This window comes from Lithobates pipiens, unplaced genomic scaffold (assembly GCF_037356315.1).
Source record: "Lithobates pipiens isolate NorthernLeopardFrog02 unplaced genomic scaffold, aLitPip1_a1.2 Scaffold_8, whole genome shotgun sequence".
Lineage (NCBI taxonomy): Eukaryota > Metazoa > Chordata > Amphibia > Anura > Ranidae > Lithobates > Lithobates pipiens.
In genome coordinates this window covers 135174248-135201928 of record NW_027507903.1, presented here as the reverse complement: position 1 = coordinate 135201928, position 27681 = coordinate 135174248, and the positions used below count along the sequence as shown (strand labels likewise).

Here is a 27681-nt window from a genome sequence, read left to right as displayed (position 1 = left end):
GGGGGGGAAACGAGCCCCCCCTCCGATCATACCAGGCCACATACCCTCAACATGGGGGGCATGTAGCTCAAAAGAACCTTCTCCCCATGTTGATGGGGACAAGGGCCTTTTCCCAACAACCATGGGTTGTGGGGGACGTTACCCCCCCCTTTCCTGACCTGCCGGGCTACATGCTCAGATAAGGGTCTGGTATGGATTTTGAGGGGGGCCCTCCAAGATTCATACCAGACTCAAAGTGCCTGGTATGATTGGATGAAAGTCCGATCCCGTTCATTGTAGTTGCATGGAAGTCGGATCAGAAGTCATACAGATCTTTGATCGATCAGTGCTGGAAAGGGGGGAAATAGTCAGGTGTGTCTGCCATAATGGGTAATTATGCTTTGAATACTTGTACATTATGAGGAGCTATAGAACCATAATTTGACTTCAAGGAAAGAAAAGGAGATCTTTTGGTGGTAAATTGTTTCCTGTTGCACAGACATACGCTGTCTATCATCTATGGGTATCATAGGGGGTGCCCTATTACTTGAGCACTGGAGCTATAGGACACCTTTCTTGCAAAATAAAAATAATGAACAGATTTTCTTCCCCCTTTTTTTTTTTGTTTTTGTTTTTACAGGCCTGGGCAAAGGAAACAGGCAAATACCAAGAGGGGATAGATGAACCCGACCCTGCAAAGTGGAAGGCAAATTTGCGCTGTGCTCTGAACAAGAGTCGAGAGTTTAAATTGTTGTATGATGGCACTAAAGAAACCCCCATGCAACCCTTCAAGATCTACCAGCTATGTGACCTTTCTGGGCATATTGAAGGTACAGCTAAACAATAAATTTAGCTACAAAAAAAAATAAAACAGTTATATACCTATATATTAAAAAAGGAAATGTGCTGTAAAAAGTTGTATCTCAAAATTATACAGCATAGAGTATAACAAAAAGTGAAAGAAGTAAAGTGCTATCAGCATTTCAGATATACATAATATCTCCGTTTAACACAGTTGTCAGAAGATGTGACCTAGTGAATTTTCATACTTTAGCACAATCATGACAATGACATGAATATTTGGTAAACACACCGGCTGTATCTTGTGTTTAGATGGGAAAATCTAAGCCAGAAAAATAATTCTTCTTCTTCAACATCGGTGTAGATTGCAAAGTGCCCATAGTTTTTTCCCCAATCTGACCCATAATCGGCTGGTTTGAGTGAAGATCATCTCTTGGTCCATTTTACCCTATGCGGTAGACATCTTGAGAAAAAGACTGTAGTCAAAACATTTCTATTTTTCATTTTTTTTTTTACTGTTTTCACTTTCCTGCATTCAGTATGTTTAGCTAGTATGCATATTATAATTATATTTTGCATTTTTTAAGTACACTTTATCCTTGCACTGCATTCTTGTCTGTATGATTTTGTCATTTTAATTTCAACTCTTTGAGTATGGTATATACATTACTCTGTATCTTTATCACCATTTTGGATATGTATAGAAATGTATTCTCACAAAGGGTCATGTTAATTACAAATTAATTCAGCTCTGGTTATAATGCAATTTAAATAAGTGAGTTGCCAAGGCCTGTATAATGTTTTGAAGCCCTATTTCTGTCTGTGTTGTATTTCAGATTCTTTACCTGTGGAAGCCTTGCCTGATGAACCTATAAGCGATGATGAGAAAGAAGTAAGCGTGCTTTATTATACTAACATAGTGTGGAGAGCAGCCACACATCACTGATGCTGGACTTACAGTAGCAATTACTGTATACAAAAAAATACTACCAAACTGCATATTTGGTGTTATGTGCAATCAGCTAGGCAGTGGTAGTAAACATGAAAATGATAAAGGGCCTTAAGTGCGACCTCCAACATTTCCAAAGGGAATTGATGGCCAATGGCAGTGCAATAATCTCACCACCTTAGCCTCCTCCCTTGTACATCTGGACAGTCCTTAAGAAGTTTGCCTCCTGGGCATTTTTGGTGCTCAAGAGATCCCATTAGCCCACATGCTATCCCCTTGTGCTCGGCATCTCCTTCAGATGCCTCCCATAATTTTTCTTGTGCTACTTTTATCTCCTTCAGCTTGACTTCACCATCTTATCAGGTTATCCTGAGTTGCCAGCACCCTGCGACCCCTTGTTCCTGTTAATGTGGGGATTTGGCTTCAGGAGTTGTACACCATCCAAATTTTCACACGTTTCTTCAGGAAAATTCTGCATTCTTAGATACTGTGGTACCCTTGTGGTACCTGGTACCCCTCAGCATTACAGCTCTCCTTCCCTTTCAAGGACCTGACCTCTCTGTCCTTCAGAGGAACTTACTATTTTTGAAGCACTGGTTTTTATGTGTACCCTAGGGCCTTTAAATGGCATCCCCACTGTGGAACACTCAGACGACCTTCCATGAAGAGGGTCAGATTTTAAGGACCCTTTTATTCAGAGCCCTTCTGAAGGTCCTAACATCTTCAAGCTTTGAATGGATAGGGCCTCACAGTTATCTAGTGTTCGTAACTCATTTCAGGCGTCCAATATCACTAACTATCAGTCCCTAATGTTTCACTGTATGCTGAAGGTGAGTTAGAGCGGACCAATCCCTCTATATAGGAGTAGTAGACATTGATTGAACTGAACAGCAACTGGGAGACGAGGCATTATCAAGATTCTTAGAGGGGCTAACAGGACCAATCTGGATGCCAATATTGATGATTAAAGACAAGCCAGAGGAGTTTTGGAACGCTATAATCCTGTGGTCCATACCTTTTTGAAGGAGTGTTATTTCACCTATATTATATCTCTATGCACCTTGGGTGTCCCTTAGGATGTATGGACATTTACATCTAGGAATATTTAGTTCTGTTATACATCCTAGTCTTCATAATAAAGGTTGGGTAGGTCCTGTAGGGTTCTTCTATGGGATCCCAGTGGCACTTTTGGGTGTTAATGTGGATGAGTTGCCCATCCTCTTGTTTTTTCTGGTGTCCCCTTGTATCAGTATTGGGTTGTGGTATAGATTTCATCTTACTCCCTTCTTTCAGTCAGGTTGATTTTTGTGAGAAATCATGAATCAGACCGAGACATAAGTACAGTTAAATCACTTGTTTAATAATAAAAGTAAATAGAACAAACGTAGTCAAAACAGCTAAAGTTTGGTAATCGGAACAGATAGTCAGACAAGCCAGAAAGTCAGGAAGCCAGGAATCAGCATAGTGGAACAGCAAGCAGGATCTGGATCTGGAGCCAGAAGTAATGTCTGCTAAGCAAGTCTTTAACAGGAGACATTCTCTACGATGTTGCCCAAGGTGAAGGCAGAGATCATCTGGGCTGGACGGCTTAAGTAAGTAGGACTGACGAGCAGGATATCGTCAACAGGTGAGTCACTGTGGAGAGATAGGAGCTGGCAATTGGCCAACAGCTGAGCGGCCAGCTCGGAGAAGGAAGGGCTGAGCCCAGCCCTGACAGATTTGTTGGTTGGTTCCTTTTGAATTCTCTACCAGTCTCAGGGGTGATGATTCTCACATTCTTTGGCTATTTTCTTTGTGATGACGTTATTTAGTTAAGAAGGGACTACGTTCAGGCTAGTAGCCAATAGCTTTGGTCTAGGAATTTGATCTGAGCATGCGTGGCACTTTGTCCAATCGGAATTCTCTACACACAATCGGACAAAGTCCAAGCGGATCATGTTGTCGGAAAATGTTATAGCCTAGCTCTAAAACGTATATATTCTGACGGAAACAGTCCGATGGAGCCCACGCGCGGTCTGTTATCTGACAACACGGTCCGATCGGACATTTTCGTTCGGAATGTCCGACCGTGTGTACAAGGGCTTAGAAGTTCTTTGTTTTAGTGATTAGCTGGAGAGGATACATATTTATGTGTCAGTTGTTGACTTTTTATACTCCGACTACTGAAGCTTCCACAAGAGTAGAAGGCAGACGTAATTAATATCCATAGTTTATGAGCACCTGCAGAGCGCAGAAATGTAAAACGGCCTGGCTATGAAAGTTTCATATAGAATTAAACTAGTAGCACTTTTTCTTACGGCACGGTCTCTACATCAGCATTGAGCAATCCCATTGATTTGTTATTGGGTGTATATGGGGTTTCTGGCATTTTTCAGTTTATAACCTTATGATATTAATTAACTGTATTTTATTTTGACACCTAAGACATGCGGGTTACTATTATGTTATTTATATCTGTATATTTTCTGTGCAGATCAACCACATGTTCCCAATGCTTGAAATTCAAGGTGAGTATATACTCTTACTGGCCTTTTGATGGTAATGTCTCACCATAATGTTTATATACACTCACTGGTCACTTTATTAGGTACACCTTGCTAGTACCGGGTTGGACCCCCCCTTTTGCCTTCAGAACAGCCTTAATTCTTCATGGTATAGATTCAACAAGGTATTGGAAACATTCCTCAGAGATTTTGGTCCATATTGAGATGATAGTCTCACACAGTTGCTGCAGATTTGTCGGCTGCACATCCATGATGAGAATCTCCCGTTCCACCACATCCCAAAGGTGCTCTGTTGGATTGTGATCTGGTGACCGTGGAGGCCATTGGAGTACAGTGATTGTCATGCTCAAGAAACCAATGGTGAGATGATTTGAGCTTTGTGATATGGTGCATTATCCTGCTGGAAGGAGCCATCAGAAGGTACACTGTAGTCATTAAGGGATGGACATGGTCAGCAGCAATACTCAGGTAGGCCGTGGCGTTTAACCCTTTCCCCACCAGGTACATACATCGATTGGACCTGACAGAGGCAGGATTGTCAGCCACCGGGATTGTGTGTGAAACTGACGGGCAGGAGAGCATTTGGGTGGGGGCGCTGCCCAATTACTCTCACACACCCCCAGTACAGTTCCGGCAACCGCCCCACCCCCGCCACTGCACCCCGCAATGTTTACCAGGCTGCGCTCGCCCATCTGTGGACCTGGGAGCTCCATGGTGGGTGACATCAGCTGGAGCGGAAGGAGAAGAGCAGACACACATCTGAACTGCTCCCCTTCTTCTTGTGACCCGGGTCAAGCTCTGTGTCCCCCGGTTAGCTCAGCCGAGAAATCATGTTTTGCAATGCGATCTGCATTTCAAAACATTCAGCAGAGTACAGGGGAGACATGTGGGGTGTTTGAGATCCTGCATATCTTAATAAAGAGAACCTGTCACCTAAAAACATCATATAGGGGACTGTTTGTCCCTCTGTGTGATGGGGGGAAGAAGTAAAGTAAAAAAAAAAAATGTTTTTTTTTTTTTTTTTTTTCAAAAAATTGTTACACCCAAGCACATAAAATCCCCCCCCCCCCCAGAAAATGGAGGCCCCCCCACCCCTATATACACTAACGTAAACACATGCGTCGGGGCACCTATGCATGAAAACGTTGATTGCAGTACACATGTTGTATATCGCCGTGGACGCCGGAGTGAGACTAATCATTCTAACAGAAGACCTCCTCCATAACACTAAACTGATACCTATAGAGGGCTTTTGAAGTGTCACCTGTAGAAAATATAGGGTACTTAAGTTTGATGCCATTTCACAGGCGCATAAAAATGTAAGGTTTGGCATGTTGGGCTTCTATTTATTGGGCATAACCTCGTATTTTATATTTTATAAAAAATTTGGGTCATTTATTGCGTTTGTTTGAACTAAAATGACCTTTGCAGTAATATCGTGTGACAAAATTGGAACTGCAACTATTTTATTCTCTAGGGTGTCTTCTTTCCGAAAATATATAATGTTTGTGGGTTTTGTGTAATCTTCAGCCCTAAAATAATTTTTTAAATGTGTGCAAAAAAAGCAGCTTTGGCAGCGAAAGGGTTAAACGAAGCTCAATTGGTACTAAGGGGACCAAAGTGTGCTAAGAAAATATCCCTCATACCATTACACCACCACCACCAGCCTGAACTATTGATAGAAGGCAGGAGGGATCCATGCTTTTATGTTGCTTACGCCAAATTCTGACCCTACCATCTGAATGTCGCAGCTGCAATCGAGACTCATCGGACTAGGCAACGTTTTTCCAATCTTCTATTGTCTAATTTTGGTGAGCCTTTGCAAATTTGTTTCCTGTTCTTAGCTGACTTGAGTGGCATCCGGTATAGTCTTCCGCTACTGTAGCCCATCTGCTTAAAGGTTCCATGCGTTGTGCATTCAGAGATGGTATTCTGCATACCTTGCGTGTTACGAGAGGTTATTCGAGTTACTGTTGCCTTTCTATCATCTTTGCCCCTTCTCCTCTGACATCAACAAGGCATTTTCATCCACACAACTGCCACTCACTGGATATTTTCTCTTTTTCTGACCATTCTCTGTAAACCCTAGAGATGGTTGTGCATGAAAATCCCAGTAGATCAGCAGTTTTTTAAAATGCTCAGACCAGCCCGTCTGGCACCAACAACAATGTTGAGTTCAAAGTCACTTAAAGAGGAACTGCAGTCTGCTCACATAATTTGTAATAAACATCTTTGCCATTCTGAAGCTTCCCTGCAACCACTTTGCATATTATTTTATATATACTGTGCTTCTGTACTTGCCAAATATGCTGCAGAAATCTCCTTCCACTGAGTCTGGCTGCTGCCTGTTCACTTCCTGGATTTACAGACGCACAGAGGCACACCTCCAGCTCTGCAGCTCTCATTGGCCCTCTTATACATAGTAGGTGAGGTTGAAAAAAGACACAAGTCCATCAAGTCCAGCCTATATCTGCGATTATATGTCAGTATCACATTGTATATCCCTGTATGTTGTGGTTGTTCAGGTGCTTATCTAATAGTTTCTTGAAGCTATCAATGTCGCCCCCCCCTCCCCCTCGAGACCACCGCCTGTGGAAGGGAATTCCACATCCTTGCCACTCTTGCAGTAAAGAACCCTCTACGTAGTTTAAGGTTAAACCTCTTTTCTTCTTTTGACTCACCCCACTCCCTTCCTGCCAAACCCTCACCAGAGTGAGAGAGAGAGAGAGAACTGTGCATGAGGTCATAAGCCTAGTCTAATGACCAGACAAGAAATAGGAAGTGGCCTGTATAAGGTATTTGCTGGCAGAAAAAAAAAATTACTATCCAAAGTTAAAACAACAAGGGCAGAAGATTTAATAGATGGAAAGTAAAAAAAAAAAATGACTGAAGGTCCGCTTTAAATGCCCTTTCTTCCCCATTCTGCTGCTCAGTTTGAACTTCAGCAAGTTGTCTTCACCACGTCTAGATGCCTAAATGCATTGAGTTGCTGCCATGTGATAGACTGATTAGCAATTTGTGTTACCAAGCAATTGAACAGGTGTACCTAATAAAGTGGCAGGTATAATTGTATAATTTCTTTTGTTTCAAATGTCAATATATGCAATGACATCACCTCCTTTAGACCCTGTCTTTGTGGACAGTATGGCCACTTACAGCATCCACCAGTAGCATAAATCTTCATTAAGTTAAAGAAGTTGAATCCGACCCAATTTTACTTCAGATTAGCACAGTAAAGAGCATGTGTTTTCAGTCTTTTGATGTGCAGTAAAGATGTGTTTTAAGTCTTTTGATGCATACCTTATCCCAGCAATGACTAATGCTGACTCACAGAACATGGAGTTTACCTAGGACTGAACTAACTAGCACTAAACAAGAGGGAAGAACAGAGGGGGATACCAAATCCAGAAAATAAGCAAGTTGTAGTTGCGCTGAAATACTGATAGATGTCAGTATGCATTAGAACATGAATAACATAATGCAGTATCAGAAAAATACAACATAGGTGGAACTATATAGATAGATTGATCTAGAGAGAGAGCGAAAAAAAAAGATCTTCTACATTTATCATATATATTTAGCACATTTGGAATGACAGATTGTAAAGGCTAAGTGGCCAAATAAAATAGAAAACGGCAGTACCATCCTGATATATTATTGGTTAGATATTTGCATTTTTTTCTCTAATATATATTCTGTGAATTTTTTTTTTTTTTCAGATGCACTTCCTCCTTATACCTGGCCCAAGTCTGAACCTGTGTTTAGTTCTTGTCCAAATCTTATACAGCCCAACCTTGCAATAGCTGATTCTGTGCCCTCTGCATCTCCTGTAACCTACCCTGGTGTGGAGCTGTCTCCACAACCTGTAGTGATGTCCCATCCAGAGCTGGTTGCCCCAACAGGTCTGAAGACCACACAGAATGCAGAGCTTCCTATACCAGGCGTAATGCCTACACCTGTTGAGCAGGGGATTCCAGGATTGCTTATTAGTCCACAGATGCTGCCATGTAAGTACAGCAGAAGTCCGTCTATACTGGCCATTATTTATTAAGCTGCAATGCATTTAAAGCAGGCTAAAAGACATGATCATTTTGAAATATTGTAAGGCCACTTTAGCATACCCTAAATCCCATAGGGGTGCACAGTCTATTGCATTAGGGTGAGCACCCCAAAGCTCAAACACACACTACTGATCACTCAATGTTCATTCAGAAAGAGAAGGGTATGGTCAAGTACATATTTACCAGCCCCTTCCTCTACTCATCCTAAAACATCCTTGCAGCAACAGCTGGCGGGGGAGGAGGGAAGTTGGTAGAACTGCAGGGGGAAGCGAGGAGCCAGGGAAGTAGGGGGAATCTGTGCTGTAAAGGGTGATTAGGGTGTGCCTAAGCACACCTGGCACACCCTGTGCGCACGCCTATGCTAAAGCCTATGAGTCCAAGGTTTCTTCAGATTTGCTGAAGTGGAAAGGGGTGTGTATGATGTCACAATCTCCACCTCAGCCAGATGAAGTCTCGTTTTCATGTGAAAAATTGATCTGAACAATTTTATAAGAAGGCTGACTGATTTGTCATATAACTTTGTATCTGCAGTCATTCTTCTGGTTTCAGATTGTCACTCAAAGACCTCATCCTTCTTCTATGACAATTGACTATGTCTGTATGTTCAACTAAAATTACAGGTAGAGCCTTATGCTGGCCATAGACGGCCTGCGATTTGAACCAAGTATGGGCAGGCTGAATGTACCCAAGTTGATTGATTCAACTTTGGTACAATCAGCCTTTTTTCATGGCATTATTGCCAGCGGCTATAGCCGCTAGCAGCAATCACTGTGGGGTTGATTTGCTAAAACTGAAGAGTGCAAAATCTGTTGGTGCTTCCAGGTTTTTTTTTTGTCAAAGCTTATGTGCCGGTTTACACGGGCAACATGACTTTGCGAGGTGACCTGAGCACGCACCACATCGCGACTTACAAGGCGACTTTAAAGAGGGTAATATTTCACTGTAAAAAAAAAAATATTAAAAGCCAGCAGCTACAAACACTGCAGCTGCTGACTTTTAATAAATGGACACTCACCTGTCCCAGGATCAGGCGATGTCTGCAGCTGAGGCCGATCGATCACTCGGCTCTCGGCTGCTGCCACCGCCATTCTAGGTGGGGGAATCGGGAAGTGAAGCGTCGCGGCTTCACTTCCCGGTTCCCTACTGCGCATGCGCGAGCCGTGCAGCGCAATAGGAATGGTCTGCACTGTCTCTGGGACTCGTGTGTGTGTCCCAGCAGACAGTGCGCCGGGACAGGAAAAGGCATAGACTCCCGTGCGAGTCTAAGCCCGGAAGTGGGTGCAAATACTTGTCTTAGACAGGTATCTGCACCTCTCTCCCCCCTGAAAGGTGCCAACTGTAACACCGGAGGGGGGGGGGGGGTTCCGATGAGCAGAAGTTCCACTTTAGGGTGGAACCCCGCTTTAAGTCGCCTCCAGGAAAGGCGACTTTCCAGTGGCCAATCAAACAAAAAATCAGCTCTGTGGGAGGGAGGGGTTTGCCTGAGAAAACTATTTTTCTCTTCCTGTATTGTTGCTTCAGTTAAGTCACTATCTGACTTTGGAGGCGACTTCCATTGAAATCAATGGGTACAAGTCACCTAGAAGTTGGATTGAAGTAGTACAGGAACCTTTTCTGAAATCGGAGCGACTTCAATCGTGTACATTAAGACTGCTCTCATTCACTTCAGTGGAATTTCTGATGTCAAGTGACTTGGGGCAACTTCAGGTCTGACAAGTCGGATCCAAAGTCGGTAGTTTGAACCGGCACTGACTGAACAGCTGAAGTTAGAAGCTGATTGGCTATCATGAACAGCCACACCAGATTTTGCACTCTCCAGTTTTAGTAAATCAACCCCATAGCGTTATCTCCAAGAGAACACCGTGTGAACACAATGGCTCCACGGGAGGGATTTCCCCCATCAACACGGAATTGAGCAATTTTCTTTCCTGTGACCCATGGTTGCAGGAAAGAAAATAGCACTGTCTATGGCTGGTTTTACAAGCCGCTTACAGAATGGTGATGCTTGATATATTTCAATTTTTTTATATGTATCCCTGTTCTTTTTCCATCAGCGATGACTGTACAGCTATACAATAAACACAGATATGTTTTGTATTACTTTTTTCCTTACTATCGTTTCTGTTGTTGCAGTGACTGACCTGGAAATAAAGTTTCTATATAGAGGGAAGCAAGTTGGGATGTTGACTGTTAGTAACCCTCATGGCTGCCGACTTTTCTATAGTAACCTTGCGCCAACCCCAGAGCAAGTGGAGCTATTTGGTCCAACTACACTGGAACAAGTTCGATTTCCTGGAACGGATGAGATTAGTAATGAGAAACAGAAGTTCTACACTAACCATCTTCTGGATGTAATGGACCGGGGGCTGATCCTTTGCCTACAAGGCCAGGATATATACGCCATTCGCTTGTGTCAGTGCAAAGTCTTCTGGTCGGGGCCATGTGCTCCTAATGTAGGTGGACCCAACCCTATAGAAAGGGAGAAGAGAATCAAACTATTCAGCCTTGAGACTTTCTTGAATGGTGAGTGTTGTAGCTTTAGTTGTTGGGAAAATGTAAAAATGTACATTGTAATTTATAGTGCTAATTCCATATACAATTATTTGTTGGGATTTGTATGAGACCTTAAGGATCCAGTCACAATCAAAAGTATTGGGACCCCTCATTTTTTTTTATTCCATAGTCTATAGAGTAAACACTTTGAGATTGATTTTATAATCCACACAAAATAAAATAAATTTAGATCACTATCACTAATCGGGTTAAAAAAAAATAAAAAATCCTATTTACAGTACTTATTTAATCTGCAAAGATTTGGTATTTAAAGTGAACAGGAATTTCCTTTTCACTTAATTGAAAATTTGAAATGAATATTCACTCAATTTCAGTGAATTCAACTCGCCTTTATTAATTGAGCCTCACTGTTTTTTGCTTTTGAGTTTATTACAGTCCTTCTAAAAATATGCTGGTTTATAATGATTTAAGTCCAACTCCTTTCTCTTTTGTTTACTTTACACTTCCCTAAAATTACAGTTTTACTGAGTACTGGGAGCTGCAGCTGCTTTGCCTACCCCTCCTCTCATTCCCAGTCACGGAAGGCTGTGTATTATGTGAACCCATTCTCAAAGTATAAAGTTTTCTGAATGGACAGTAGAAAGGGGGACGAGCAGTGCAATTGTAAGAGCGATGGGAGAATAGTGATAGGTGTACACCCCGTGATCATTAACCCTTTCATGACTAAGCCTATTTCTGACATTTGGTGTTTACAAGTTAAAATCCCTATTTTTTGCTAGAAAATTACTTAGAACCCCCAAACATTATGTATATTTCTTATCCGAGAATGTAGAGAATAAAATGGCGATTGTTGCAATATTTTATGTCACATGGTATTTTTTGCAGCGGTGTTTTAAACAACTTTTTGGGAAAAGGGACACTTTCATGAATTAAAAAAAAAAAAACAGTATAGTTATCTAAATTTTTGTGAAAGATGTTACGCTGAGTAAATAGATGCCACACATGTCACGCTTTATAATTGCACGCACTCGTGGAATGGCGACAAACTTTGGTACCTAAAAATCTCCATAGGTGGCACTTTAAAAAAAATTTAAGGTTACCGGGTTAGAGTTACAGAGGAGGTCTAATGTTAGAATTATTGCTCTCGCTCACGTGTGAATTTAACACCGTTTACATATGCGGGTGCGACTTCCGTATGCGTTTTCTTTGCTGAGCGAGCGCGCTGTGATGGGGGCGCTTTGAAAAAAAAATGTTTTTCTTATTTATTTTTATATTATTAAATTGTGTTTTAAAAAAAAAAAAAATTGATCACTTTTATTGCTGTCACAAGGAATGTAAACATCCCTTGTGACAGTAATAGGTGGTGACAGGTACTCTTTATGGAGGGATCGGGGGTCTAAAAGACCTCCAATCTCTCCTTTACGCTTCAAAGTATTCAGATGACCGAAAACGGTGTAGCGGCTTTTAGCCACATTGGTTGTTATTTCCAGAAACCGATCGCCCACTCGAAACAACAGTACAAACATCATCTCGGTATAATTCCCAAACAGTCGACATCTGCGTACGCTCAGCGGAAAGAGGTTAAAAATTTTAATATTAAATAAAAGAGCATCCGGGAGGTGGCATATGCCCTTTTAGATCAGCATATTTTAAAAAGAACTGTAATTCCTGGAGTTTCACTTTAACATATTCTTATTAATGATTAGTGATGGACGAACTTCCGACGGGACGTTTCGCGAACGCGAAACGCGAACGGGCACAAACGTTCGCGAAAACGACCGTTCGCCGCGGGCTCCATTGACTTCAATGGGAGGCGAATTTCGCAAACCTTTAGGTCGAATTTGCGGCCACGGGGTAATTATTAGGGGGTAGCACGTAGTCCCACCACCTGGACAATAGCATAATACATGTATGAGGTGAATTTGGGATCGATAACTACAAGCATTTTTTTTTTATTTGGGAAATTGTTCTGACAATTCAGGACTATGGAGCTAATGAAGGCAATGGAGGAGAGGGAAGGTCAGGGACCAGGGTAGGCAAACAAGAGGGTGCAGGAGATACAGAGCACTGACAGCAGCACCGTAATACAGAGCACTGACATCAGCACCGTGACATACAGCGCTGACAGCAGCTCCGTGACATACAGCGCTGACAGCAGCTCCGTGACATACAGCGCTGACAGCAGCTCCGTGACATACAGCGCTGACAGCAGCTCCGTGACATACAGCGCTGACAGCAGCTCCGTGACATACAGCGCTGACAGCAGCACCGTGACATACAGCGCTGACAGCAGCTCCGTGACATACAGCGCTGACAGCAGCTTGACAGCAGCTCCGTGACATACAGCGCTGACAGCAGCTCCGTGACATACAGCACTGACAGCAGCTCCGTGACATACAGCGCTGACAGCAGCTCCGTGACATACAGCGCTGACAGCAGCACCGTGACATACAGCGCTGACAGCAGCTCCGTGACATACAGCGCTGACAGCAGCTCCGTGACATACAGCGCTGACAGCAGCTCCGTGACATACAGCACTGACAGCAGCTCCGTGACATACAGCGCTGACAGCAGCTCCGTGACATACAGCGCTGACAGCAGCACCGTGACATACAGCGCTGACAGCAGCTCCGTGACATACAGCGCTGACAGCAGCTCCGTGACATACAGCGCTGACAGCAGCTCCGTGACATACAGCGCTGACAGCAGCTCCGTGACATACAGCGCTGACAGCAGCTCCGTGACATACAGCGCTGACAGCAGCTCCGTGACATACAGCGCTGACAGCAGCTCCGTGACATACAGCGCTGACAGCAGCTCCGTGACATACAGCGCTGACAGCAGCACCGTAAGCAGCCCCAGGAGGAAGTCAGCACAGCACAGGGATGGTGTGATCCCCTCATAATAAGAACCCCCAGGAGGAAGTCAGCACAGCACAGGGATGGTGGGAGCCCCTCATAATAAGAACCCCCAGGAGGAAGTCAGCACAGCACAGGGATGGTGGGAGCCCCTCATAATAAGAACACCCAGGAGGAAGTCAGCACAGCACAGGGATGGTGGGAACCCCTCATAATAAGCAGCCCCAGTAGAAATATGACACCGCTCAACCTCTTCAAAGAGGAGGGTAGGGGCATATAGTACGGTGTGCTTTTTTGGGTCAGGGAAGTGAGCCAAATGAATTAAGAAGGTCTGTGTGCTTGATTCCAAAAATTGTTTATAGACATATACATGGTCTACTGATCACATGTGTTGAATTCCTCCGAGATCCATGCCTCATTCATTTTTAGAAATGTGAGGTAGTTAACACTGTCGTGAGCTAGGCGAGTACGCTTATCGGTCACAATCCCCCCTGCTGCGCTGAACGTCCTTTCGGACAGGACACTGGATGAGGGGCAAGCCAACAGTTCGATTGCAAATTGGGCAAGCTCTGGCCAGAGGTCAAGCCTGCCCACCCAGTAGTCTAGGGGTTCATCACTCCTCAGAGCGTCCACATCGGCCGTTAACCCAATGTAGTCGGACACCTGACGGTCTAGGCGTTCCCTGATGCTGGATCCGGATGACACCTGTCGATGGGTCGGCTGAAAGAATGACCTCATATCCGAAGTCACCAACACATCTTCAAACCGGCCTCTTCTTGCAGGCGCTGTTGGATTGGTACCCGCAAATCCTTCTCTGGGAGTGGGAATTGCTCCTCTGCCAGCGCACGCAAAAGCAGAATGCAGCATTTCTCGAAGCAAGGCCTGGAAGTGCTGCATTCTGACAGCCCTCTGCGACGGCGGTAACATTTCCGCCATTTTGTGTTTGTACCGGGGATCTAAGTACGTTGCCACCCAGTACTGGTCCTTGACCCTCATGCTTTTTATACGGGGGTCCCTATTAAAACACTGGAGCATGAAGGCCCCCATTTGCACTCAAGCGGAAGGTATGTGGTGGTGGTGGTGTTGTTGGTGGTAGTGTCTTTGGGGGTGCACATAGCAGAGAGTGAAGAAGAGGGTGCAGATCGAGAGGATGAGGAGGGTGCAGAAGAATAAGGCTGAGTGAGCCACTCAACCAAGTCTGGTGCGTCCTTTAAAGTAATTGAACGCACCTTCTGCAACTTCCCACTTTGGCTCAAGGCTGTTGCTCCTGCCCTACCCCTACCACCCCTGCGGAAGGGCCTGCCTCTTCCTCTGCCTGTCATTTTTTAAATCACCCTGTGACAAAACTCTTAGTCCCTATACCGCTGAAGGACTGCTGCAGTATAGGGCAGCGGTCAGCAGTAGTGCACGTCAACCCTATGTATTGTGGACCGATAGCGGTCCTTACAGAACAGCAGACTGTACTGCACTCAGGCCTATGTACCGTAGCACCCTATACCAAGTTACCAGTCCTTATAAGAACTTTTGTGGACCAAGCAGGTTGTGTGTTAGTGATTAGCAGACTGTACGTCAGTCCCTATACCAATGAAGGACTGCTGCAGTATAGGGCAGCGGTCAGCAGTAGTGCACGGCAACCCTATGTATTGTGGACCGATAGCGGTCCTTACAGAACAGCAGACTGTAACGCACTCAGGCCTATGTACCGTAGCACCCTATACCAAGTTACCAGTCCTTATAAGAACTTTTGTGGACCAAGCAGGTTGTGTGTTAGTGATTAGCAGACTGTACGTCAGTCCCTATACCAATGAAGGACTGCTGCAGTATAGGGCAGCGGTCAGCAGTAGTGCACGGCAACCCTATGTATTGTGGACCGATAGCGGTCCTTACAGAACAGCAGACTGTAACGCACTCAGGCCTATGTACCGTAGCACCCTATACCAAGTTACCAGTCCTTATAAGAACTTTTGTGGACCAAGCAGGTTGTGTGTTAGTGTTTAGCAGACTGTGCGTCAGTCCCTATACCGCTGAAGGACTGCTGCAGTATAGGGCAGCGGTCAGCAGTAGTGCACGGCAACCCTATGTATTGTGGACCGATAGCGGTCCTTACAGAACAGCAGACTGTAACGCACTCAGGCCTATGTACCGTAGCACCCTATACCAAGTTACCAGTCCTTATAAGAACTTTTGTGGACCAAGCAGGTTGTGTGTTAGTGTTTAGCAGACTGTGCGTCAGTCCCTATACCGCTGAAGGACTGCTGCAGTATAGGGCAGCGGTCAGCAGTAGTGCACGGCAACCCTATGTATTGTGGACCGATAGCGGTCCTTACAGAACAGCAGACTGTAACGCACTCAGGCCTATGTACCGTAGCACCCTATACCAAGTTACCAGTCCTTATAAGAACTTTTGTGGACCAAGCAGGTTGTGTGTTAGTGTTTAGCAGACTGTGCGTCAGTCCCTATACCGCTGAAGGACTGCTGCAGTATAGGGCAGCGGTCAGCAGTAGTGCACGGCAACCCTATGTATTGTGGACCGATAGCGGTCCTTACAGAACAGCAGACTGTAACGCACTCAGGCCTATGTACCGTAGCACCCTATACCAAGTTACCAGTCCTTATAAGAACTTTTGTGGACCAAGCAGGTTGTGTGTTAGTGTTTAGCAGACTGTGCGTCAGTCCCTATACCGCTGAAGGACTGCTGCAGTATAGGGCAGCGGTCAGCAGTAGTGCACGGCAACCCTATGTATTGTGGACCGATAGCGGTCCTTACAGAACAGCAGACTGTAACGCACTCAGGCCTATGTACCGTAGCACCCTATACCAAGTTACCAGTCCTTATAAGAACTTTTGTGGACCAAGCAGGTTGTGTGTTAGTGTTTAGCAGACTGTGCGTCAGTCCCTATACCGCTGAAGGACTGCTGCAGTATAGGGCAGCGGTCAGCAGTAGTGCACGGCAACCCTATGTATTGTGGACCGATAGCGGTCCTTACAGAACAGCAGACTGTAACGCACTCAGGCCTATGTACCGTAGCACCCTATACCAAGTTACCAGTCCTTATAAGAACTTTTGTGGACCAAGCAGGTTGTGTGTTAGTGATTAGCAGACTGTACGTCAGTCCCTATACCAATGAAGGACTGCTGCAGTATAGGGCAGCGGTCAGCAGTAGTGCACGGCAACCCTATGTATTGTGGACCGATAGCGGTCCTTACAGAACAGCAGACTGTAACGCACTCAGGCCTATGTACCGTAGCACCCTATACCAAGTTACCAGTCCTTATAAGAACTTTTGTGGACCAAGCAGGTTGTGTGTTAGTGATTAGCAGACTGTACGTCAGTCCCTATACCAATGAAGGACTGCTGCAGTATAGGGCAGCGGTCAGCAGTAGTGCACGGCAACCCTATGTATTGTGGACCGATAGCGGTCCTTACAGAACAGCAGACTGTAACGCACTCAGGCCTATGTACCGTAGCACCCTATACCAAGTTACCAGTCCTTATAAGAACTTTTGTGGACCAAGCAGGTTGTGTGTTAGTGATTAGCAGACTGTACGTCAGTCCCTATACCAATGAAGGACTGCTGCAGTATAGGGCAGCGGTCAGCAGTAGTGCACGGCAACCCTATGTATTGTGGACCGATAGCGGTCCTTACAGAACAGCAGACTGTAACGCACTCAGGCCTATGTACCGTAGCACCCTATACCAAGTTACCAGTCCTTATAAGAACTTTTGTGGACCAAGCAGGTTGTGTGTTAGTGATTAGCAGACTGTACGTCAGTCCCTATACCAATGAAGGACTGCTGCAGTATAGGGCAGCGGTCAGCAGTAGTGCACGGCAACCCTATGTATTGTGGACCGATAGCGGTCCTTACAGAACAGCAGACTGTAACGCACTCAGGCCTATGTACCGTAGCACCCTATACCAAGTTACCAGTCCTTATAAGAACTTTTGTGGACCAAGCAGGTTGTGTATTAGTGTTTAGCAGACTGTGCGTCAGTCCCTATACCGCTGAAGGACTGCTGCAGTATAGGGCAGCGGTCAGCAGTAGTGCACGGCAACCCTATGTATTGTGGACCGATAGCAGTCCTTACAGAACAGCAGACTGTACTGCACTCAGGCCTATGTACCGTAGCACCCTATACCAAGTTACCAGTCCTTATAAGAACTTTTGTGGACCAAGCAGGTTGTGTGTTAGTGTTTAGCAGACTGTGCGTCAGTCCCTATACCGCTGAAGGACTGCTGCAGTATAGGGCAGCGGTCAGCAGTAGTGCACGTCAACCCTATGTATTGTGGACCGATAGCGGTCCTTACAGAACAGCAGACTGTAACGCACTCAGGCCTATGTACCGTAGCACCCTATACCAAGTTACCAGTCCTTATAAGAACTTTTGTGGACCAAGCAGGTTGTGTATTAGTGTTTAGCAGACTGTGCGTCAGTCCCTATACCGCTGAAGGACTGCTGCAGTATAGGGCAGCGGTCAGCAGTAGTGCACGGCAACCCTATCTATTGTGGACCGATAGCGGTCCTTACAGAACAGCAGACTGTACCGCACCCAAGCCTATGTACCGTAGCACCCTAGACAGACCAAGTTACCAGTCCTGATAAAGAGCTTTGTGGAACAAGTGAGTTGTGAATGATTAGCAGACTGCAGCAGAAGGGCAGCAGTCAAGTATAATATTCTTTCTATATTTGGAAGAAAGAATATTATACGTGTACAAGCCTATTACCGTACCACTGATACCAGTCCTGAAAAGAACCTTTGTGGAACTAATAGTAACAGCAAGTCTTTAAAATTATCCTCACTGCCTGACACACTGCTTCCTGCCTGTCCCTATACAAATTGGCAAAAAAGAGTAGGCTGGAACGATTAGCTGGAACAGCTCTTTTGTGGACCTGATAGTAACAGCTAATGATGATGATGATGATGATGATGAAGAAAGACGAATCTGGCTGAGCTGTCCCTAAAATAGCAGCATACAGCGCTCTGTCCCTTTATCTAAACTGACAAAAGAAACTCAGGCTGCTGACCTAACACCTATACCAGTCCTGAAAAGAACTTTTGTGTACCAAATAGCTAGCGTTTTCTCTGTCCCTACTCCACACAGGATCCTTTCCCTACAGTGACAGAAGAAAGAATGTAAAATGGCCACCGGATCGGGTGTATTTATAGGTTAGGGGGAATGTCCAAGTGTCCATGAGCTGTCATGTCTCAATTGGTTGTCCTGTAACACATGATAAACGTGTCACGAAAGGTTAAAGTTCTTGTATACATTAAACACGTAAGTCCGCCGGGGCGAACGACGGAAAAAGGCGTTCGAACCCGCGGACGGCGAAAGTCGGAAATTCGCCGCGAAACGACCGCCGGGCGAACCGTTCGGCCATCACTATTAATGATAAAATAAATGAAAATGGCATGGACAGAATTATTGATATCCCTAATAATACACGCAAAAACTGCAATGAAGCCCTTTCTGTAGCACTGAATAAGACTTCCACACTACTCGCCTGACAATGTGTCCCCCCCAAGAAAACTGCTCCAGTTTTGTTGCAGGAAAGAAAGTCGCTCAATTCCTCCAACACAGTGTTGATGGGGGAAGTCGTCCCTGCAGGGAAAACACACAGTGGTTATTGCTAGCGCCTATACCCGCTGGCAATAACCGCATGAAAAATCCAACATGCTGTTTGTACCCAAGCCAATCGATGGATCAACTTTGGTACAATTAGCCTGCCCATACATGGCTCGTCTATGACTGGCTTTAGCTTTTAATGGGTTCCTTCTCCCAACTGGGAGTTTCAGCTCTTTCCATATTGTATTGGATTCAAATAGCAAGCCACTTCAGAAGAGCACAATGTTTACTTTTTAACCATTCTTGTTTTTTTAAGGCGTATGATTAGTTTATTATCTTTGTGGGGGACAAATGGCCTGCTACTGGGACAGAACTTTCCAACACTGTACATGATGTTTTTCCCCAAAATGCAGCAATAATCTCCTGATATTCTAGTATTCTGCACAGGTTCAAGGTTCCAGGTGCCAGAGGCAGGAAAGCAACTCAAAAGATCAAAAGAAAATTTCTAATCAAAAGATTATAAAGCCTCCACCATGTTTCACAGTAGGGATGGTGCCCTAAAAGCATAGTTTTTTCTTCTTTCGTGAACATAAAGTTGCTGTGCCTTGCCAAAAAGGTCTTATTTTGATTTGCCTGTCCAAAAATAAATTATCCCAGAATGACTGAGACATGTCAACATTCATTTTAGTAAACTTTAGAAAACCTTTTTCGTGTCTGTCTTTCTGAAGTGGTGTCTTTCATTTAGACAGTGATGGATATTTTGATGCTGAGCTTCTTTTATTTTGAGGTCAGGTCTGTTTTGCTTGGTTCTTTCTCCATCATTTATCTTTCTGTTCAATCTGGGGTCCCTTTTCTTCTTGTGGCCACATCCAGGGAGGACTACTATGATCCCATGGGCCAGAAACATCTTGAAAGTGTTACCAACTGTGGTCACAGGAATCTGCAGCTATTTGCAGGTGTTTTTTAGCTTAACTATATTTGTCTATTACCTTTTTTTTTCCTGTGCTTCTCAGACAATTCTATGCTTTTCTTTGCATGTTTACTGTGCTGCAAACAATGAAACAAAAATGCCTGTCTGACTACTTTTCTCTATTCAAATTATGATAAATGGCCATCCCCTAAAAAGGATATTGCAGTAAACCTGTAGGTAAATAAGAGAACCTTCACTAAGTGGAAGCGTGGGTTTGATAATAAAGTTGGCAATGCCTCCACCCAGGACAGGGCTTTGGTGAACAGAAGGGATCCTTCCTAGGGAATTAACCAGTCATCTAATCAAAGTAATTGGGAGCAGAAGAACTACTGCAAGCAGCATATAATAATCATACGTATATAGATGCACACCAGTATGAAAATACAAGCTTTATATAAGAAAAGATTACCAATAGTACCTACATCCAATGTAAAAACGGGTATTATCAGCAAGGGGGCCAACAAGAGTCCTGGTAGAATTGTGCATGTATATACTCTAGAGTTAAAGTAGAACTATAGGCAAAACGTATTTTTTTTTTTTTTTTCATTTTAGATGGCGCAAGGGAGGGTTATAACCCCTATTAGATTTTTTTTTCGCCCTCTGTGCCAGATTACTGACCCATAGCAAACAGGAAGTGTGAGGAAATCCCTGCAAATTTAAAGGAATGCCTTGGGAACCCCAGATCGCTAGAACTAGTGCCCCCCATTGTAAGATTTCCCCACCATTACTTTTCTGGGGACAACACAAAATTGGAATTTTCTTTTACTTTCACTTTCAATGATAATAGTAAACAGGACAAATAAAAAAGGTGAATCTCCTTAATAAGGGCACAGACAGCAACGGCGGCACATTCATCTACACTCTATCCAAAACTAAAAAAAAAGTTTTGCCTTTAGCTATACTTTAATAATAGAGATACCTTCAGATGAAGGTTGCAGCAAAGTTCAATTGCAGGGGCCACAGAGGATGATCTGTCCTGCAACCGGACCTCTACTTACCAGAAGTGGCCAGCAGATGCCTAACCTGGCTCTAGTCTATGCTGATTACTTAGCCCTGAGCTAAAATTAACAATCGAATACCAGACCAGATGGGACAGGGTTAGCTAAAATAACAGGAGCTGCATATACAGTATCTCACAAAAGTAAGTACACACCTCACATTTTTGTAAATATTTTATTATATCTTTTCATGTAACAGCACTGAAGAAATGACACTTTGCTACAATGTAAAGTAGTGAGTGTACAGCTTGTATAACAGTGTAAATTTGCTGTCCCCTCAAAATAACTCAACACACAGCCATTAAAGTGGAGGTCCATCCTAAAGTGGACCTTCCGCTCATCGGAACCCTCCCCCCCTCCGGCGCCACAATTGGCACCTTTCAGGGGGGAGGGGGGTGCAGGTACCTGTACAGTACAGGTATCTGCACCCACTTCCGGGATAGCTCTCTGCGGAAAGGGGCGTAGATTACGCCCCTTTCCGCAAGTGCCCGCCCCTTTCCGCAAGTGCCCCGCTGCCTGCTGGGAAACACACAGATCCCAGAGGCAGCGGGGACCGTCCTTATTGCGCAGCGCGACTCACGCATGCGCAGTAGGGAACCGGGAAATGAAGCCGAAAGGCTCCATTTCCTGATTCCCATACCCAAGATGGCGGCGGCAGGACCCGAGAGACGATCTAGAGATCGGCTTCGGGTGCCGACATCGCGGACGCGCTGGACAGGTAAGTGTCACTATTTTAAAAGTCAGCAGCTGCAGTATTTGTAGCTGCTGGCTTTTAAAAAAAAAAAAAAACGCGGCGTCCCGGCGGACTCCCGCTTTAATGTCTAAACCGCTGGCAACAAAAGTGAGTGCACCCCTAAGAGAAAATATTCAAATTGGGCCCAAAGTGTCAATATTTTGTGTGGCCACCATTATTTTCCAGCACTGCCTTAACCCTCTTGGGCATGGAGTTCACCAGAGCTTCACAGGTTGCCACTGGAGTCCTCTTCCACTCCTCCATGATGACATCACAGAGCTGGTGGATATTAGAAATTGTTCACTCCTCCACCTTCCATTTGACGATGCCCCACAGATGCTCAATAGGCTTGAGGTGGCCAGTCTATCACCTTTACCCTCAGCTTCTTTAGCAAGGCAGTGTTCGTCTTGGAGAAGTGTTTGGGGTAGTTATCATGTTGAAATACTGCCCTGCGGCCCAGTCTCCGAGGGGAGGAAATCATACTCTGCTTCAGTATGTCACAGTGCATGTTTGCATTCATTGTTCCCTCAATGAACTGTAGCTCCCCAGTGTCGGCAGCACTCATGCAGCCCCGGACCATGACACTCCCTCCACCATGCTTGACTGTAGACAAGACACACTTGTCTTTGTACTCATCATCTGGTTGCTGTCACAAATGCTTGACACCATCTAAACCAAAGAAGTTTATCTTGGCCTCATCAGACCACAGGACATGGTTCCAGTAATCCATGTCCTTGGTCTGCTTGTCTTCAGCAAACCGTTTGCTGGCTTTTTTGTGCATCGTCTTTAGCTTCCTTCTGAGATAACAGCCATGCAGACCAATTTGATGCAGTGTGCGGCATATGGTCTGAGCACTGATGGCCAACCCCCACCCCTTCAACCTTTGCAGCAATGCTGGTAGCGCTCATACGTCTATTTCCCAAAGACAACCTCTGGCTATGACGCTGAGCACGTGCACTCAACTTCTTTGGTTTACCATGGCAAGGCCTTTTCGGAGTGGAGTCTGTCCTGTTAAACCGCTGTATGGTCTTGGCCACCATACTGCAGCTCAGTTTCCGGGTCTTGGCAATCTTCTTATAGCCTAGGCCATCTTTATGTAGAGCAACAATTCTTTTTTTTTTTTTTTATTTTTTTTTTTTTAGATCCTCAGTTCTTTGCCATGAGGTGCCATGTTGAACTTCCAGTGACCAGTATGAGAGAGTGAGAACGATAACACCAAATTTAACACCTCTACTCCCCATTCACACCTGAGACCTTGTAACACTAACGAGTCACATGACAACGGGAAGGGAAAATTGCAAATTGGGCCCAATTTGGACATTTTCACTTACTTTTGTTGCCAGCGGGTTAGACTATAATGGCTGTGTGTTGTTGTTTTGAGTGGACAGCACATTTACACTGTTATACAAGCTGTACATTAACTACATTGTAGCAAAGTGTAATTTCTTCAGTGTTGTCACATGAGAATGGTGTGTATTTAGCAGCAGCATTTCCATGAACAAAGTGAACTTGGGAAAAAAGACACAAGTCCGTCTAGTTCAAGCATAAAATAAAATATCAAACAATCCCAATCCTATACCCACAGTTGATCCAGAGGCAGGGCTGGACTGGGACCGAAATTTGGCCCTGGATTTCATCCAGACCGGCCCACTTACATTTTGAGTGTCCCATCACCAGCCCCCTTACAACAGTGTGTCCCATCAGCACCCCCTTACATCAGAGTGTCCATCAGCACCCCCTTACATCAGAGTGTCCATCAGCACCTCCTTACATCAGAGTGTCCCATCAGCACCCCCTTACATCAGTGTCCCATCAGCACCCCCTTACATCAGAGTGTGCAATCAGCAGCCCCCTTACATCAGTGTCCCATCACCAGCCCCCTTACATCAGAGTGGCCCACTGAGCCATCGGCCCACCGGGAAACTCCCAGTGGTCCCAATGGCCAGTACATGCCTGTCCAGAGGAAGGCATAAAACCCCAGCAAAGGGTGATCCAATTTGCTACAGCATGGGAAAAAATCCTTCCTGACCTCCAAGAGGCAATCTGATTTTCCCTGGATCAACATTACCTATAAATGTTTGTTAGTACCCAGTTATATTGTGTGCATTTAGGAAATAATCCAGGCCTTTCCTAAAGCGATCTACTGAGCTGGCCAGAACCATCTCTGGAGGAAGACTAGTCCACATTTTCACAGCTCTTACTGTGAAGAAACCTTTCCGTATTTGGAGATGAAATCTCTTTTCCTCTAGGTGTAAAGTGTGCCCCCTTGTCTTCTGGGTTGACCATAAAGTGAATAACACCAAGTTCACTATATGGACCCCTTATATATTTGTACATGTTGATCATATCCCCCCTTAATCTCCTCCTCTCAAGAGAGAATAAATTCAGTTCCTCTAATCTTTCCTCATAGCTGAGGAACATTTTCTCCAGTTCCCCAGTAGCCTTTTTTAGAACTGATGCCCAAAACTGAACTGCATATTCCAGATGAGGTCTTACTAATGATTTGTACAGGGGCGAATTCTCTCTCTCTCTCTCGCTCTCTGAAGTCCATATCTCCTAATACAAGAAAGGACTTTGCTCACGTTTGGAAACCCGCAGCTTGGCATTGCATGTTCTTGAGCTTATGATATACTAAAACTCACCAGATCCTTCTCCACTATGGATTCCCCCAGTATGTATGATGCATGCATATTCTTAGCCCCCATGAACAGAATTCTAAAGCCGCGTACACACGGGCGGACTGTCTGTCCAACTTAGTCCGCTGAAACACATTTCAGCGGACAGTCCGCTCGTGTGTGGGCTTCAGCGGACTTTTTCAGCGGACAGTCTGGCGGACTAAGTATTTCGGAATTTCCGTAATATTGTCCGTCAGACTTTGGTTTCAGCGGACAATCCGCTCGTGAGTAGGCAAGTTGGACGGACTAAGTATGGCGCATGCTCAGAAAGGATTTACACGGCGAAAGGTTGCATTGCTGTGTATTGGACATCCTATTTCTAGTCCCGTCGTACGTGCTGTACACGTCATCGCGCAAGCTTTCAACGGACTGTCTGTTCATCGTGTGTGGTCAAGTCCGTTCATTCAAAAGTAGGACGGACTGTCTGTCGGATTGTCTGACGGACTTAGTTGGCCAGACAGTCCGCCCGTGTGTACGCGGCTTTACACTTCATCCTGGGGTTTTCAACCCAACAATCCAGAGACAAGAAGTGCATACATAATATATCAGCGGCCTAGGCATTTACAAATACAGGCAGTAGAGGGCAGCAGATCCCTACAGGGACATAAATGGTTGTCATACATTTAGTTCTGTTCTGACCATTTTTAGGCAAAAAACATTTTTGTTTATACTCTTGTCATGACTATTTTTTTTTTTTAACAATAAAAAAATTGACTAGTTAAAAAAAAAATAATAAAAAAAAAAAAAAAAAAAAAGCCTATGTATACTAAAATAAGCTGAAATGAACACCCATGTATAAACTGATGCAAATGATTCAGTTTTTATAATTTTTTTATTTATTTTTTAATCTTTTTTTATCAGTGTTTCTGATGGAACTGCTGACGGCTGATGACATGAAAGGGGTCCTAATTGTTATTCTGTGGGAAATTTTACAGGTTTACTAATAATGTAAAAAAATTGACTAGTTAAAAAAAAAAATAATAAAAAAAAAAAAAAAAAAAAGCCTATGTATACTAAAATAAGCTGAAATGAACACCCATGTATAAACTGATGCAAATGACTCAGTTTTTATAATTTTTTAATTTATTTTTTAATCTTTTTTTATCAGTGTTTCTGATGGAACTGCTGACGGCTGATGACATGAAAGGGGTCCTAATTGTTATTCTGTGGGAAATTTTACAGGTTTACTAATAATGTGGCTGTGACTGCATAACTTAAAAAATGGACTGTTTCTGATTCATCTCTGCTTTAAAACATGATTTATGCTGCTGGCAGCTGAATTATTGAGCTGTTACTGTGCATAAGTAGTATCTATTTTGTTGCCGCTCGTCCAAAATGTATTTGATTGATGTGGTTTGTTAGTAGTATTTTTACTACCGGTTTCTAGGCATGTACATTGACCTATGAAAAACGTTGGCGCTGACACTCAGACAAAAGTGTTAATCACTCCTTTGTAATTAAAAAAAAACATTAGTAATTGCCAAGCTGTTGAAAAAGCAAAATGGGCATGCAAAAGCATGTTGTAGTTTCTCGGCTGAACACCTTGGAATGTAAGTGCGTTTTTATCTTAAACCTAAGGATAAAAATTCATGTTGGTTTTTAGTGAACTTGATATGAAAATATATCATTAACAGGCAGATTATCGATAGTGATTGTCTGCTTTTTAAAGTTTTAAGTGTAATGCAAATTTTTCTCTGTATTTTTTAAAAAAAATTAAGGTATGGCTTATGCACCCATAACATTTTTTTTTTTTTTGGACTGGACCTCCTAAAATGTTAGAGGATACTGCTGCCTAAAGGATTATTAGACAATGGCAGGAAAAAAAGAAATGCAAAACTGTAGGTCAGCCCAGGATAACCCCTCCTAATACTAGCATGCCTCATCTTTTATAGAAAAACACTAATAAGTCCGTGGTCATAAATATATGGACATGGTGAGAGCAGTGTTCCTTAATGGACTCCAATAGACCTTATGATAAGTCCAAAAATGCTATACATTACAGGACACAGGATCTTAATCTGTAGTCTTAGGCATATAATGTTTATTCAGACACTGGAGGGAAGGCATATATTGGCCTGAACTGAAGCTGGCCATACATTATACAACTTTCTTATTTAATTTCCTTTTAGATGTACCTTTCAACTATGTAGTACAATAGCCTGCTGGATTGCATACACATTTAAAGTGTTTAGGTTTGTTCTCCTATTTTATTTTCTAAGAAAAATTGTACAAGAAAATTTGTATAATATATGGCCAGTCTTGATCTATGGGATTATCAGTGCACTGGAGGTCACAGCTAGAGGATCATCAGCCTTTGTAAAATAAACCAGGGTAACTTGTTGAACGTGGAGGCAAGGACGTTCACATCTTGCGTCCTCCATTTCTGACATTGAAGGTTGAAGCTGTCGGGATGGAAAAGACCATTCCCCTTGGTGCAGGCAATGACAACTGAGGAACTCCATTGTAAAACCTGTATTATAATAATAATAATAATAATGATAATAACTCCGCATTCCAGTTGTCCACTCCTATAATGTGAAGAGCAGAGATTGCTTTTCCATCAAGGAAATTATAGAGTTTCTTCAAAGCTGCCTGACTTTTGGATCCCCCTGATATAAGCAACTGATGTGGCATTGTCTGCACCCAGATTTGGTGTTCCTGAAGATGGGGGAGAGGGACAGTGGTGCGGAGCCAATTCCCTGGTTGACTAGGTTCCCTTAACTGAGAGATTGAAACATTCCTCCCAAGGCTGCGAGCCTTGCATCTCTTGTTATCATGTTCCATGAAGGTGGTTTGGAAGGAAAACCTTTTGCCTGAGCTGTGTCTAGGAGGAGGCCTAGATATTCCAGATACAAGGTTTTCTCTGGGTGCAGAGGATAGGCCAAACAGCACTGCGACAAACTGGAAGGGTTTGTCTCCCACCAGAAAGCAAAGAAGGGGCTGATGAGGTGGCTAAATGGGCATATGGAGGTAGGCTTCTTTTATGTATACTGATGCCACGTATTACCCTGGTCTCTGAGAGGCAATAACTGGCCTTGAGGATTGAATGCAAGACTTGTGAACACAAAAGTACTT

General features: G+C 44.0%; 1 protein-coding gene across 5 annotated transcripts in view; it reads left to right on the top strand.

The window, feature by feature from the left end:
• The window catches only part of IRF5 (interferon regulatory factor 5), an 84023-nt gene that overhangs the window by 40924 nt on the left and 15418 nt on the right, over positions 1–27681 (top strand). For all 5 annotated transcript variants that reach the window (XM_077472532.1, XM_077472534.1, XM_077472531.1 and 2 more), the window contains 5 exons: positions 620–809; positions 1617–1672; positions 4203–4236; positions 7953–8240; positions 10428–10817. In XM_077472532.1, coding sequence (XP_077328658.1) covers positions 620–809; positions 1617–1672; positions 4203–4236; positions 7953–8240; positions 10428–10817 — 958 coding nt within the window. The remainder of the gene's footprint in view (positions 1–619; positions 810–1616; positions 1673–4202; positions 4237–7952; positions 8241–10427; positions 10818–27681) is intronic.